General features: G+C 16.2%; 5 protein-coding genes across 5 annotated transcripts; 3 read left to right on the top strand and 2 right to left on the bottom strand.

Annotated features, from left to right (window-relative positions):
• Positions 1-1258: 1258 nt before the first annotated feature.
• On the bottom strand, positions 1259-2050 carry PGAL8A_00480800 (deoxyribose-phosphate aldolase, putative; the record flags this gene model as incomplete). The annotated part of the gene is made up of 1 exon (XM_028673595.1): positions 1259-2050. One exon carries the CDS (start codon positions 2048-2050, stop codon positions 1259-1261), a length of 792 nt encoding a protein of 263 aa, XP_028530032.1.
• A 1106-nt stretch (positions 2051-3156) lies between these two features.
• On the top strand, positions 3157-5073 carry PGAL8A_00480700 (RNA helicase, putative; the record flags this gene model as incomplete). The annotated part of the gene is made up of 1 exon (XM_028673594.1): positions 3157-5073. One exon carries the CDS (start codon positions 3157-3159, stop codon positions 5071-5073), a length of 1917 nt encoding a protein of 638 aa, XP_028530031.1.
• A 1366-nt stretch (positions 5074-6439) lies between these two features.
• PGAL8A_00480600 (endomembrane protein 70, putative) lies at positions 6440-8942 on the bottom strand (the record flags this gene model as incomplete). Its single annotated transcript, XM_028673593.1, has 7 exons — positions 6440-6683; positions 6794-6875; positions 6974-7041; positions 7166-8044; positions 8147-8253; positions 8332-8715; positions 8850-8942. The coding sequence occupies 7 exons, from the start codon at positions 8940-8942 to the stop codon at positions 6440-6442; spliced, it is 1857 nt and encodes a 618-aa protein (XP_028530030.1).
• Positions 8943-10276: 1334 nt separating this feature from the next.
• On the top strand, positions 10277-11860 carry PGAL8A_00480500 (conserved Plasmodium membrane protein, unknown function; the record flags this gene model as incomplete). Its single annotated transcript, XM_028673592.1, has 2 exons — positions 10277-11174; positions 11418-11860. 2 exons carry the CDS (start codon positions 10277-10279, stop codon positions 11858-11860), a joined length of 1341 nt encoding a protein of 446 aa, XP_028530029.1.
• A 747-nt stretch (positions 11861-12607) lies between these two features.
• PGAL8A_00480400 (conserved Plasmodium protein, unknown function) lies at positions 12608-14458 on the top strand (the record flags this gene model as incomplete). Its single annotated transcript, XM_028673591.1, has 1 exon — positions 12608-14458. The coding sequence occupies one exon, from the start codon at positions 12608-12610 to the stop codon at positions 14456-14458; it is 1851 nt and encodes a 616-aa protein (XP_028530028.1).
• Between the last annotated feature and the right edge of the window lie 216 nt (positions 14459-14674).

The raw sequence follows: 14674 nt of genomic DNA, 5'->3' as shown, positions 1-14674 counted from the left end.
CTACTTGTATTTCTCAAAAAAACAAAAAAAAATAAAATAAAAATTAAAAAAAGTAAAAAAATATTGATAATTAAGATTGGTTAGTATAAATTTGAGTATAATTCTCATTTTATTTTAAAATATGATTTATCTAATTTTTAAATATATATATTTTTTTTTTTTTTATATATATTTTATTAATTATATATAATTATTTTAGTATTATTTATTTTCATTATTGTTTTTTTTTTTAAAGTGTTTTTTTTAGAAGAATATTCTCATTTTACTTTATTTTGATTTATTTTATTTTATTTTACTTTATTTTATTTGGGTTTATTTCATTTTATTTTATTTTAATTTTTTTTAATTTTGTTTTAAATCTTTAAAATTTTACGTATTTTGATTTATTGTATGCTTATAATGGAAAATTATCATTTTTTAGTTCTTAATTATGTTCATTATTGTCTATTTATTTATTTATTTTTTTTTTTTGTGAAAATTTTTTTTTATAATTTTTTTAATTTATTTTGCATTTTATTTTATAATATACGGCCTTTCATAAGTAGATTAATGCATTTTATCTTTATATATGATTAAAGTTCTTTTATATTTTTATGTGATTTTAAAATTTAATAAAAAGTAGTAACAATGGTAATTATAGTTTTATAGTTTTTTACCGATTTTGTAAAAATATATTTGAGTTTAATGTTATTTAATTTTATTTTTTTTATAAAGAACTACAAATCATTTTAGTAAATTAAAATATGTATTAGCATTTATAAATTATTTATTTAAAAAAAAAGATAGAACATAAAGTCATAATATGTTCTTCATCTATAAAAATACTAATATATATGATACAAAAAGATATATATATATGTAAATTTTTTTTTTTTTCTTTTAATTTATTGTTTTTGTTTAAGGAATCTATATGTAAAAAAAATGTGTTATAGGTTATTATAATTTATTTTAATGAGATAAATAAAAAGAAAATACAATATATGAAGAATAAAATAAAATATTATGATGAAAATACATTTATGAAAAAAAAAAAAAAAAAAAAAATTACTAAAAATATGATAACAGAAAGGAAATATTACAAATGAAAATTATGAAAAAATTATTGCTAAAATAAAAATAATATCAAAAATATTACCACAAAGATATGTGAATTTAATTTTAATTTCTTATGAAAAAAAAAAAAAAAAAGTAAAAGATAAGATTTGATTAATTTTTTATAATAAAATAAATATTCCTCCTATTATTTATTTATTTTTATCTAAGAAATTGGACATTGTTCAATAATTTTTCTCAATTTGGGAACTAATGAAGATGAACCTATACGAAAATTATTAGGATGACAGGCAAGAGAACCAAAACAAGTTCTGGCTAGTAAAATATAATAGCTAGCTAAGTTTAAATCTCCTACTCCTCCTGCAACTTTTATACCAATTTTATCCTTTTTTTCAGGATGTTTTTCTATGTGTTGTTTAAATGCTTTTATAATTGCTTTAACAGAACTAGGAGTTGCATTAATTTTAACTTTTCCGGTTGATGTTTTTACAAAATCAGCATTACCTTCAAGTACGGCTAATGTAGTTTTTATAATTAAGTCATCTGTTTTTAGTTCTCCCACTTCTATTATAACTTTTAATAGTTTGTTTTTTAATACTTCCTTAACGAGTTTAGTTAATTCAGTTGCTTCTTTTAGACCTTCATCAACGTTTTCTAAAATTTTTTTATAATTTATTACCAAATCAATTTCATCAGCACCATCTTCTATTGCTTTCTTTGTATCTTCCACCACTTTTTCTATAGAATCAGTACCATGAGGAAAATTTATTACACAAGCAATTTGGGGTTTAAATGGATCTATTTCTTTCTTTATCTTTTCGTTGATAAATTTTACAAATTTAGGGTATACACAAACAGCAGCTGCATATGGACAGGTTTTCACAGCTTCTTTACATACCTCTCTTATGTCATCTTCTTTGTCATTTTCTCCTAATTGTGTGTGATCAGTTAAACAAATAGTCGTCCATGCAGCAAATGTTTCAGTGTAATTAGACATTATTTAAAAAAAAAAAAAAATTTTATAAAACAGCTAATATTTTTATAAATATATAAAAAAAGTTTATTAGCTATAAAAAAATTTTAAAAATGTATGAACATACATAAAAAAAAAAATTTTATTTCATATATTATCTTTATATAAGGAAAAAAAGAAATTCATTAATAAATGAAAGGTACTGTTTTTTTATTAATTAAAATTTTATCTTAATCTTAATTCTTTTAGTATAATTTTTTTTTTTTTTTTTTCAGAATAATTTAGAAAAATGAATCAGTTTTTTGTTGTAAATTTACAAATCAATCTCAATTTTAATTTATATTTTTTTATGATGGAAAATATATATTTACCAAAAATAAAATAAAATAATACGCATTCTTTTTTTATAATATATACAAAAAAAAAAAAAAAAATAAATAAATAAAATAAAAATTAAATAAAATTTTAAGCTTCTATAAGTTTAAAAAAATAGTTTTCAAATTTGTTATTATAAAAGCATTATTATTGTTGTGCTTGAGCAAAAAAAAAATACTAAACATAGAAAATATCTCACAAGTACTGTATGTACATATATATAGGAATACATATATATTAATTTACAACAATAAATATAAAATATATTAATGAAACGTGAAAAAAAAATAATTATTAAAAAAATAACAGATTTAAAAAAAAATTAAAAAAAAAGTCAAAAAATTAGGTAACTTAAAGATTCACTCATTTTATAAAATGAATAATTTTATACATATAATTAAAAAAAAAAAAAAAAAAGAAAAAAGAAAAAAAGAAATAACTTATTAAAGGCCCTTCTAAATCAATTAAAGAAAGATTTACATTTTTGAAAATTTAAATTTTTAAAAAAACTAGATTCAAATAAAAATTTTAGTATGCATTATGTAATATGAACACCTGATGGTAAATATATATATTTATGAAAGATTTAATTTGTAAAAAAAAAAAAAAAAAAAAAAAAAATAAAAATAAAAAAAAATAAAATTATTTCTTTCTTAATATATATATATATATTTATGTATATATTTATATAAAATGACATGAGAAATTTTTAAAAATAATTAAAGTTGAATTTATAAAATATTAAAAAAAAAAAAATGGATGTAGTAAAAAATTTGACATATGGTTTAAATTTAAAAAGTTTTTTGAAAAATGAAGATCTTATGAGTTTAAAAGAAGAAAATTTAAAACCGTTAAGAAACATATTAAATTTAAATAAAAACAATGATCCAACTGAAAATGAAAAAAAAAAAAAAATTTCTCAGAGTTGTGAATCTATAAGTTTTACAAAATTTTATAATAATGAAAATTTAGTTAACAGTTATATGAAAGGGAATGAAATAAATGTTGAGTATGTTCATATAAATAGAAATATTGTTCCTATAAGATTTTTTAGCGATATTATTGAATATTTAAAGATAATAAATAAAGATAGAAATATAGTTGTTGAGGAAGTAGATGGTATAAATGAAAAAGAAGATGATGATTCTAGTGAGAAAGATAAAACAGATTCTATTAAAAAAAAATCATTTCTAAAAAAAAACAAAAATAAAGAGAAAAAATTAATTAAAGAAGAAATCTTATTAAGTACTAAGGAAAAGAATTTAAAAAAAGATAGTAACAATTTAAACATAAAAAAAGAAGAAAAAGAAAAAAAGGAAAAAGAATTAATTAATGAAAATATTATAAATAAAGAATATGACAAATTATTGTATACAATAAAAAATACATTATGCTTTAAACATCCAACTTCCATTCAAAAAATTTGTATTCCATCCATATTAAACGGATTCAATACAATATGTATATCTCAAACAGGTAGTGGGAAAACATGTGCTTTTCTTATTCCTCTATTGATAAAATTAAATAATTTAAAGAATGAAAAAAGTAATATAATATTAAAGAATAAACAAGTGAACGATGATATTACATTTTTTATAAAAAGTTTAATTGTAGTACCTACTAATGAATTGGTTACGCAAATTTATGAACAAACTCTAATTGTTTTTGAATCTTATAAAAAATATTCCATTGTAAAACTAGATAAAGAAACAGAAATAAATGAAAATATAGATGTATGCATATGTACACCTTTACTATTATTAATTTTAATTAAGAAGAAAAAGGTAAGTTTAAAAAAATGTTTTTTTATAGTTTTTGATGAAGTGGATAAATTATTTGAAGTAAAATTTTTAGAACATGTAAATTATCTTTTAAAAGAAATTCAAAATAAAAAAATTCAAAAAATATTTACAACGGCAACACTACCAGGGAAAACTAAAAGTTTCATAAATACATTATGTGCAAATTATGCTATCGTATATTTTGGTAAAAATATAAATACTATAAATAATAATTTGAAACAAGAATTACTATATGTAAATAGTGAGGATGAAAAATTTTTAGTATTAAGTAATTTGATTAAAAATAAAGAAATTCATGTACCTGTTTTAATATTTGTTGATAGTATAACAAAAGCAAAAGAGATTTACACAAATTTAAGCAAAAGTGTATCTTACATTGAATTGTTCACCTCAGAAAAAACAAAAGAGGAAAGGAAAAAAATTTTTCAAAAATTTCAGTCAGGTTATATATGGTACCTTATATGTACAGATATTATGAGTAGAGGTATAGATATAAAAGGAATAGAAACAGTAATAAATTACGATGTTTGTTATGATAAATATAATTATATCCATAGGATAGGAAGGGCATGTAGATCTGACAGAAAAGAAGGGAAAGCAATAACATTTTTTACAAAAGAAAATATAAAATATATGAAAGATATTGTTAAATTTGTGAAAAATAGTGGTACACAAATACCTGCTTACTTAGAAAATTTTAATTTTAAAAAAATATCAAAATTTAAATTATCTGTTAAAAAAAATGCTTTAAAGAAAAAAAAAGTTAAAGATAAAAAGAATTTTAAAGTTGTAAATAAGAAGAGAAAAAAAATAAAGGAAAAATTTACAAAAGAAAAACAAGATAAAGAATTAGAAACTACAAAAGTTTAAGTTAAAGAAAACTTAAAAAAGAGAATAAAATAGAACAATTAAACAAAAAAAAAAAAAAAAAAAAAAAATAATTAAAAAAATAATGAAAAACGTGTTAATTCATATTTATTTTATTTCTTTTTTTAATCACTTTTCTTATTATATTGTACTTATGTGTTTTCTCTGTTCATTTAATTAAATAATATGATTCATTTTTTTTTTTTTTTTTTTTTGTAATTATATATATTATATAATATTATTTTAAATATTTTTTAAACAACGAAGAAATGTAAATTCTTTTAAATTTGTAAATAATTTTTTAAATGGATAAAGTTTAAGTCCAAAAAAATCTACATTTGATGTAATTTAAAATAATTATATAAAACTTATTCAAATAGTATTTTTTTTTTTTTTTTTATTCCTATAATTTTTGTAGACTATGTAAATTTTTAAGGGTTTAATTCTTTCCTTTTTTATATATTTTTAGAATTTTTGATTTTGTCTATATTTTATCTTACATTTTAAAAAACTTGTAAAAAAATATAAATAAATAAAAAAAGTACCTAATTTGCTGATTGTAAAAATCTTATTTTAATTGATACCTGTTCATTAATGTAATTCAAACATATCTTAATATTTGTAGTATTCATTAAAATTTTGACGTTTATTTTAGTTTATAAAAATATCTATTGCACTTTTATTATTTCTTATATACGTAATGAATATTCCTGTATTTTTTTCGACATATAGCAAATTTGCTACAATTTTTAAAATTATTCTTTTGTAATTTATCTATATAAATTAAACGTTTATTCTTTTGAGAGCTATATTTTATCAAAATTAATACATTTTTGGAAAGCATGAAGAATTTCTTTTTTTTTGTAAAGAAAAAAGTATATATATAAGTAATCCTGTAGATTTATTAAAAATAAAAACATCATTTAAATGTGTAACTGTAAATTTATTTATTACATGTATCAAAATAATATTTTACTGATAATTTTATTTTTTTTTTTTTATTATCTAAAATTCTGTAAAAAAATAAAAAAAAAAATTAGACAAAAAACAAATTGAAATTTAATATATTGAATTCAAAAAAATACATTAAAACTCAGAAAGAATAATTATAAAATATTTAAAAGAGATTTTCATCAAGCGAAAAGAATAAAAAAAAGAAAATAGAGAAAAGAAAAAGGAAAAAAAAAAAAAAACTAATAAACACAATGCAATATAATAAAAATGAATATACTTTAAACAAGAAATTTAAAATAATGTATTATTTTTTATAAATTAATTAAATTTTTTTTTTTTTTCTTTTTTTAATTATACAAAAATTGTACGAAAAAAAAAAATATATATATATATATATATATATATACAAATGTATTTAATCAACTTTGATAGATGAATATATTTTTCTTAGAAAAATAAAAGATGCCAAAAATCCTGCTGTTCCTGTATATATAAAGCAGGTATAAGACATTATAAAGGAATAAGCAAAATAAATAAAAGTTTCTGCAAAACTAGAAATATTTAATTTAAAGAAAAAGTAATAAATTGAATAAAGAAATAAAAATATTCCAGATGATCCAGGAGCAAAAAATGATTTCCACCACCAATTATAATCCTCACTTTAAATAAAAAAAAAAATTATTAAAAGATATATTTATATATATGTAATAAAAAATTGTGATAAAAAAAAAAAAAATAAATAAATAAATAAATAAGTAATAATATTTACCAAGATAATGTATAATAAATTAAGGCTATAGATAATTGGGCACTTAACAAGCCTAATAAGAATATGACTAAAAATAAAAAGCCTATAAAAAGAAAAAAGTAAATAAAAATATATACTTTTTGTTATATTATCTTTTTTTTTTTTTTTTTTTTTAATTTATTTTTATATTATTAAACATACCAAATAAATAATACATATTACTTTTCCATAATGATGTAAATAAAAAAAATAATTCTGTGTACATAGTTCTGAAAAAAAGAAAAAAAAATATACATTATATATATATATATATATATATATATATATATTTATTTATTTATTTATTTATTTATTTTTACATAGTGTAATAAATTTTAATTTTTTTTTAATTACGCAAAAAGAGTTAATCCAACTAAGAATGATGATAAAAAAAAAGAATTTAAAAATGGCTGTTTAGGAATATGTCTAGGAATATTATTAACACGTACAGGTAATTCTATTGGTTTTTTTTTATTTCCAATATATGATCCAATACATATTAATGGTACAGATATACCAAACCATATAACACATATAAATGTTAAAGATGAAAAAGAAATAGCAGTATTAGAATGTTCATAATGCAAAACAGTGTTTATTAGAAAAAAAATGACAAAAACTATAAACGGATAAATAAGAGAAGTTCTGAAAATGGTTAATTTTACATGTTTACTTTTAAAAAGTTTATATAGCCTCGATGAAGCATAACCAGATATACTACTTATAAAGATCCATATAAAAAACATAATTTGAATATATCTATATCTTTGTTTATACTTATAAACACCAATTAGTAGTATTAATGCACACACAATAATCATAAAAATTATTTGTATTCCTACTCCAATAAAAGCTGAGAAAAAAGTAGAATTTCTTGGTTTTCTAAAAACGTCTCCGTGTACTAACTTCCATCCTCTGTCATCAATATCATCAGTCTCAAATATGTTTGTATTAATTTTGTTATATTTATTTATATCTTTGTGTAAAGCTTTAATTAATATAGTACTTATTAAAAATGATAATAATATAACCAATATTATACTATTAATAATGGAAAACCAGTGTATCATACTTTGATCGTTTAAATTTCTATAATAATGTTCAGATCTATGTTGAAAAGAATTATCACTTTTTACATATCTTATATCATATTTAAAAGTTACATATTTTTTCTTCTCCATTATCATACTAGATTCATTTTCAACACAGTCATCATTTTTTTCAAAATCAATACTAAAAAAAAGAAATTCAAAAGAAAAGTTATTATAACTACATATATATATTTTAACTTGTATATATTTTTGTAAATTTTTTTTTTTAAATTTCTGATTTTACCTTTTTGGGTCTACCTCAAAGCCAACAATATAATTTTTGTCGGAATTTTCATTACTTGAATTATATAATATTGTAATTTTATAATGAGTATATAAATAATAATTCATCTAAATTAAAAAAAAAAAAAAAAAAAAAAGACAAACATATTTATTTGTATTTTTAAAAAAATTTTATTATATACATACATCATCAACATATCCAAGTGGTATTCCTGTATAGTAGAATCCTTTTCTTTTAGGATCTAATCTAAATATTTCCAAGTTATCAACTATATAAATTATATTATAATTGTATAATATTAAATGTTTATATTTCTCATATACGTTATCATCTATAAAGATTTTACAATAGAAAGCACATTTTTTATCCTTAAGAAATGTTGTTTCTATATTTGTAGAATGTAAAATATCTCCTAATAAAATTTTAAAAATATTTGGTGCCTTTTCGTCATTTACATTATTATTATCAAACGAACAAAGCGGAAAAGAAAAATAATCCAATGTTGTAACAGCTCTTTTACTAGCCAAATTTTTAACTTTAATTACAACTTTATCTCCCTCCTTGTAAGTCTAATAAAAAAAGAAAATAAAAAATAATAAGAAGAAATAAATAAATATGTAAAGTATCATATAGAAAGACAAAAAAAAAAAAAAAAAAATAGAATTTCAGAATAAATTAGAAATGTATAATGTTTATCTAATACTGTTGGATTCATGCCAGGTAAATATGTCTCAACATTTTTAAGAAAATATAAAAAAAATGAAAGAAAAATAAATATAGAAAATTTATGACTCATTTTATTAAACTATTTAAAATTATAAACATATTTATTCACCTATGAATATATAATTGTAACTTAACAAAATATATTAATACTTATAAGTTTAGAAAAATATATAAAAGAATAACATAAGATACTTTCAAGTATTATATGACAAAAAGTTAAAATAACAAAAAAAAAAATATGTTATAAAATAAAATAATTTAAAATAAAATAATATACAAAGATAATAAAATAAAATAAAATGAAATATGAAAATATAAAATAAAAAATATAAAAATAAATTATAATAAAATAAAATATATTATATAAAAATTTTTATCTCTTTTTTTTATTCATTTTTTTTAATATTTTTGAAACTTTCTTATTTTTTTGTTTTCATAAAGAAATGAAAAAAAAAAAAAAAAAAAAAGAAAAAATCGGAAAATAAAATTGTTACATACACTTTATATAAATTAATAAGGAATAAAAATTTAAAAATATTTAATATTTAAAATGTAGTATTTTAGTCAACAAATAATAAAAAAAAATTAAAAAATAAAAAGTAAACAATGCAAACTAGTAATACAATTTTTTGAAACATAAAAATTATTTTTTTTTTTTTAAAATCCTTTAATGTGTATTTTTATTTTTATTTTTTTTATTTTTTTTTTGTTAAGTTGTTTATATATACATACATATATATATATATATTAATAATGAATCATTTAAATGATAAGAAATACAATATAATGTATATTTATTTATATTATACCAATATATTTTTTGTTAGTTTTTATATTGATATTCTGTTATTTTTATTTTTTTTTTTTTGATAGAAAATACATATAAAAATTAAGGCATTCAATAATTATGATTTAATTTATAAAAAAATATAGAACTTTATAAGTAATAATATAAATTAAGGCAAAACATATTATTTAGTTGTTTGTTATAATGAAAATAATAATTTAAAAAAAATTAAACAAAGGAATAATATATAATAATAAAAGATATATATGTGTATATATTATATAAAATTTAAATTGTATAAAATATTTAAAATGTCTATTAAAATTATTTAAGATCATTTTTAAGATAATTTTTAAGATAATTTTCAAGATAATTTTTAAGATAATTTTTAAGATTATTTTTAAGATTATTTTTAAGATAATTTTTTTTTTTTTTTGAATAACATTTTTATTGAAAATAAAATTTTATTATTTTATTACTACAATTAATGATATTTATAAGCCATAATGATAATATCAAAAATATACTAATTATTAATAATAATAGAAATAATAATTTTTTTTAATTACACATAAAATTATTTCTTTTGTTTTCTTATTTCTAAAATGTAAGTGAAGATGAAAAGAGTTTCCTTAGTGTTTATTCTAATTTTTTTAATTTATATAAAAAATATAAAAAATGTAGAAATAAAAAAAAAGGTTTTTGATTTTAAGCATAATTATTTTAAAAAAATAACGCGGCAGTCGTATAAAGGGAGATTAATATACACAAACATAAGGTTTAATAATACGAATACTTTAAAAAATGAAACAAAGAAAAACCATTTTTCTGAAAAAGATATAATTAAAGAAAAATTAAATAAAATAAAGAAAATTAAAAATGTTTTTAATAAATATAATATAAAAATATATAGGGGGAGTATAAAAAATTTTGAAATAAAAACAAAACAGTTAACTTTATACAAATATAATTTAGCAAAGAAATATATTATTGTAATAATGAACAAATGGAAACATAAAATAATGATATATATGAAAAATTTTAAGAATTATTCTAATAGGATATTTTACAATTTAAAAAAAAAAATTTCTCACCAAAATAATATGTTTTATGTGTATGTAAAGAATATTCCTTTTTTAGATAAAAGAAATTTAGCAAAATTAATAAGTTACAATTCTGTTAACTTATTATTTTTATTATTTACCTTTTTATATTATAAAAGTGATTATATTTATAAATTTTTAAAAAAAAAATATGCTTTTATAGGAGAATTCAAAAACATAAAAACAGAAAAATATATAAAAATACATACATTATCTACTTTGTTTTTTTTCTTTTATAAGTTTTTTATTCTTAGACTTTTATTTATTCTTAATTCATATAATTTTTTCTCAAAGAAATTATATATATTAAATAATTTATTACACTTTATTTTTTTTTCTTATATTTTTATGTTTCCTTATTTTCTTATTCAAGCTAACTGGGGAAGTTTCTATTTGATTGATACTAAGAAAAGTAATACATTTAGAATTAAAACTTTTAACAATTATTATTATTATTATTATTATATACATATATATATATATATATTATTATTATTATATACATATATATATATTATTATTATATACATATATATATATATATATTATTATTATTATTATATACATATATATATATATATATATTATTATTATTATTATATACATATATATATATATATATTATTATTATTATATAATTTTTATTTTTTTTTAGGTAAATTTTTGGGAAGTGTTTTTTTATTTCAATTAATTTTAATTTATGCTCGACTCATTTTTCAAAATAATTTAATGTTCATGAAAAAGTGGACAGATGAAGAATTTTTTAATAAAGAAGAATTAATTAAAAATATAAAATATAATAAAAAAATTGATTTTTATGTCAATTTATTAAATCAATATAATATTTTAAAAAAAATTTATATTGGAAATAATAAATTTTATGAAATTATCTTATATTTACATAAATATAGATATTTATTAGATATTATATTTCCAATTAATAATTTGTTTTACATATATATTGCTCATTCTATTTTCTTTTATTTAAATAATTTATCTTTTGCTGGTATTTATATATCTTCCTTTTCGTTTGTTCTTTTGCTTATCAAAGCTATTTCTAATAAAGTTGATATGTATTTTTTAACAAAACATATTTAAAAATAAAATTTTTAATAAAAAGTGATATATTTTTATAATCAATAAAATGATTAAAATTTTTTTTTTAAAAAACTTTTATATATTTTTTTTTTTCGTTATTTATTATAATATTAATTTATATAAAAAATATATAAAAAAAAAAAAAAAAAAAAAAAAAAAAAACCTTTTTCACATTTATATTTTACCTTTATAAAAATATTTTATAGATATTTAAGACAATTTTTAATTTATGNTAATCAATAAAATGATTAAAATTTTTTTTTTAAAAAACTTTTATATATTTTTTTTTTTCGTTATTTATTATAATATTAATTTATATAAAAAATATATAAAAAAAAAAAAAAAAAAAAAAAAAAAAAAACCTTTTTCACATTTATATTTTACCTTTATAAAAATATTTTATAGATATTTAAGACAATTTTTAATTTATGTGTAAATATATTTTTAACAAAATTTTATATTTTTTTATAAAAAAAAAAAGAAAAAATTATTTCTTAAAATTTTATTATTTTTATACTATTAAGATATAATAAAGAGTTTTTATTTTTTTAATGATCATAATAAAATTTAGCTAATCGAGTATTAAACATATAATTATAAGATATTTTCATTTACATATATATATATATATATATATATATATATATATATATATATATATATATATATATATATTTATAAATATGAAAATTTTTCTAGTATTTTAAAAAAAGTGATACATTTATATCCTTTATTAGAATAATAAAAATGAGTTTACATTTTAGTGATGAAGATGATTTATATGAAAATAATGCTAATAAGGAAAAAAGTGAAAGTAATAATTTAAATTATGATTTTTTTACTGATGAGAAAAATGATAATTCAGAAAATAATGAAAAAAATTACAATGATGAAAATAATGAAAAAAATTACAATGATGAAAATAATGAAAAAAAATACAATGATGAAAATAATGAAAAAAATTACAATGATGAAAATAATGAAAAAAAATACAATGATGAAAATAATGAAAAAAATTACAATGATGAAAATTATATGCAAGGAGAAGAATATGATGAAATGAAAGAAGATAATCTTGAAGGAAAAAAAAAAAAAAAAAAAAAAAGTGTCGTTTTTCAATTGAAAAATTTATTTAATGAAGTAGCACTTAATAAAATTAATAGTTATATAGAAAAAAAAAGAAAGAATGAACATAGAAATAGTTATGATGATGATTCTAATTTGTATAAAGATGAGAATGAAGGAAGCACAGATGAAGATGAATTACAAAAATATGTTAGAGAAGAAAAAAATAAAATAAAACAAATTCTCCCTGAAAAAGATGAATTATGGGAAATATATTTATACTTAAATTTAAAAAAAAAGAAAAGAAAAATAGATTATGATGAAAAATATTATAGTTCATTGATTAAGAAAATATTAGAAAACGTAGAAAAAGAATACAAAGATATAATTAAAGAAAAATTATTTCAAAATAAAAATTTTGAAGAATATTTAATTATAACTGATTTTGTAGATTTCTTAAAAAGTAACAATATTCAGAATATAGAGAGAAACATATTAATCCCACTTATTAAAAAAAAAAACTCTTTAATAGAAATAAAAAAAAAATTAGTAGAATTATATAATAAAGGAAATTGTTGTAGTTATATAAAAGATATAAACTTTTTAAATGAAAAAAAAGAACAAAATTTAAATGAACAGGTTGATAGCAATGATAACATTAGAAATTATGAGAATTATAATAAAAAACAAAATACCAATTTAATAATAGAAAAAGAAAAATTAAATTTATATTTAAGTAAATTATATGATAAATATGCTATGATGATAAATAAAATAAAAAAACATAAAAGAAAAGATTTAAGAACAAATTTTAATTTATTTATGAATTTAATTAATGAAGTTACTTCAAAATTATATTTTTCTATTCATAATGTTTTTTTAATGGATGATAATAATTCAAATATAAATGATATTTATAAAACTATTAGAAGAAAATATAATATACATGATGTTTTAAGTAAAATACAAAAATTAACACAAAAAAAAGAAGTATACGAACATTATCGTTCATATTTAATATATAAATATAAAACAACTTATCCTGTTTGTGATAACATTTTTAAAAATCATATAATGAAAGATAATATCAACATATTTAATTTTAAAAAATTTTATAATACTGAATTTTTGAAAGAAAAGTTTTTCATCATAAGGGAAGATGAAGATACTGAAATACATAATACAAATATAAGTGATAATGAGAAAAATGAAAAAGGAGAAATAAATAATGAAAATAAAAAAAAAATGAACAATAATTCTCCTGAAGATTTATTTACAAATGATATATATAATGATGACTTTTTTAGTGTAAATATGGAAAAAAATAATTGTAAAGAAAATTTACAAGATAATAATAATAATTATCTTAATATTCCTGAAAAAAAAGAAGAGAAAAATCAGAATAATAATATTAATGAACAAAAAGATGTGGAAAATAATAATAATGTTGAAGAAACACCTTTAGAAAAAGCTAAAAGAATAGCTAGAGAGAAAAAAAAAAAATTATTAGAAAGTAGAATTAAAATTATATAAATATAATTAGATGTGTTATTATTATATTATACTTTATTTATTTTACTTTATTTTATTATTCTTTATTATATTTTATTATCTTTTCTTAAAATTTTTATATATTTTTATAAAAATTTATATATTTTTCATATTTTAAGATAATGTTCTAATATATATGAATTTGAAGCTTTTTTTTTTTTTTTTTTACATATTTATTCTAAAATTTTTTTTTTAAAT

This window comes from Plasmodium gallinaceum (genome assembly GCF_900005855.1).
Source record: "Plasmodium gallinaceum strain 8A genome assembly, contig: PGAL8A_v1_141, whole genome shotgun sequence".
Taxonomy (NCBI): Eukaryota; Apicomplexa; class Aconoidasida; order Haemosporida; family Plasmodiidae; genus Plasmodium; species Plasmodium gallinaceum.
The sequence above is the reverse complement of the archived record's forward strand: the minus strand, read 5'-3'. Positions and strand labels throughout refer to the sequence as shown.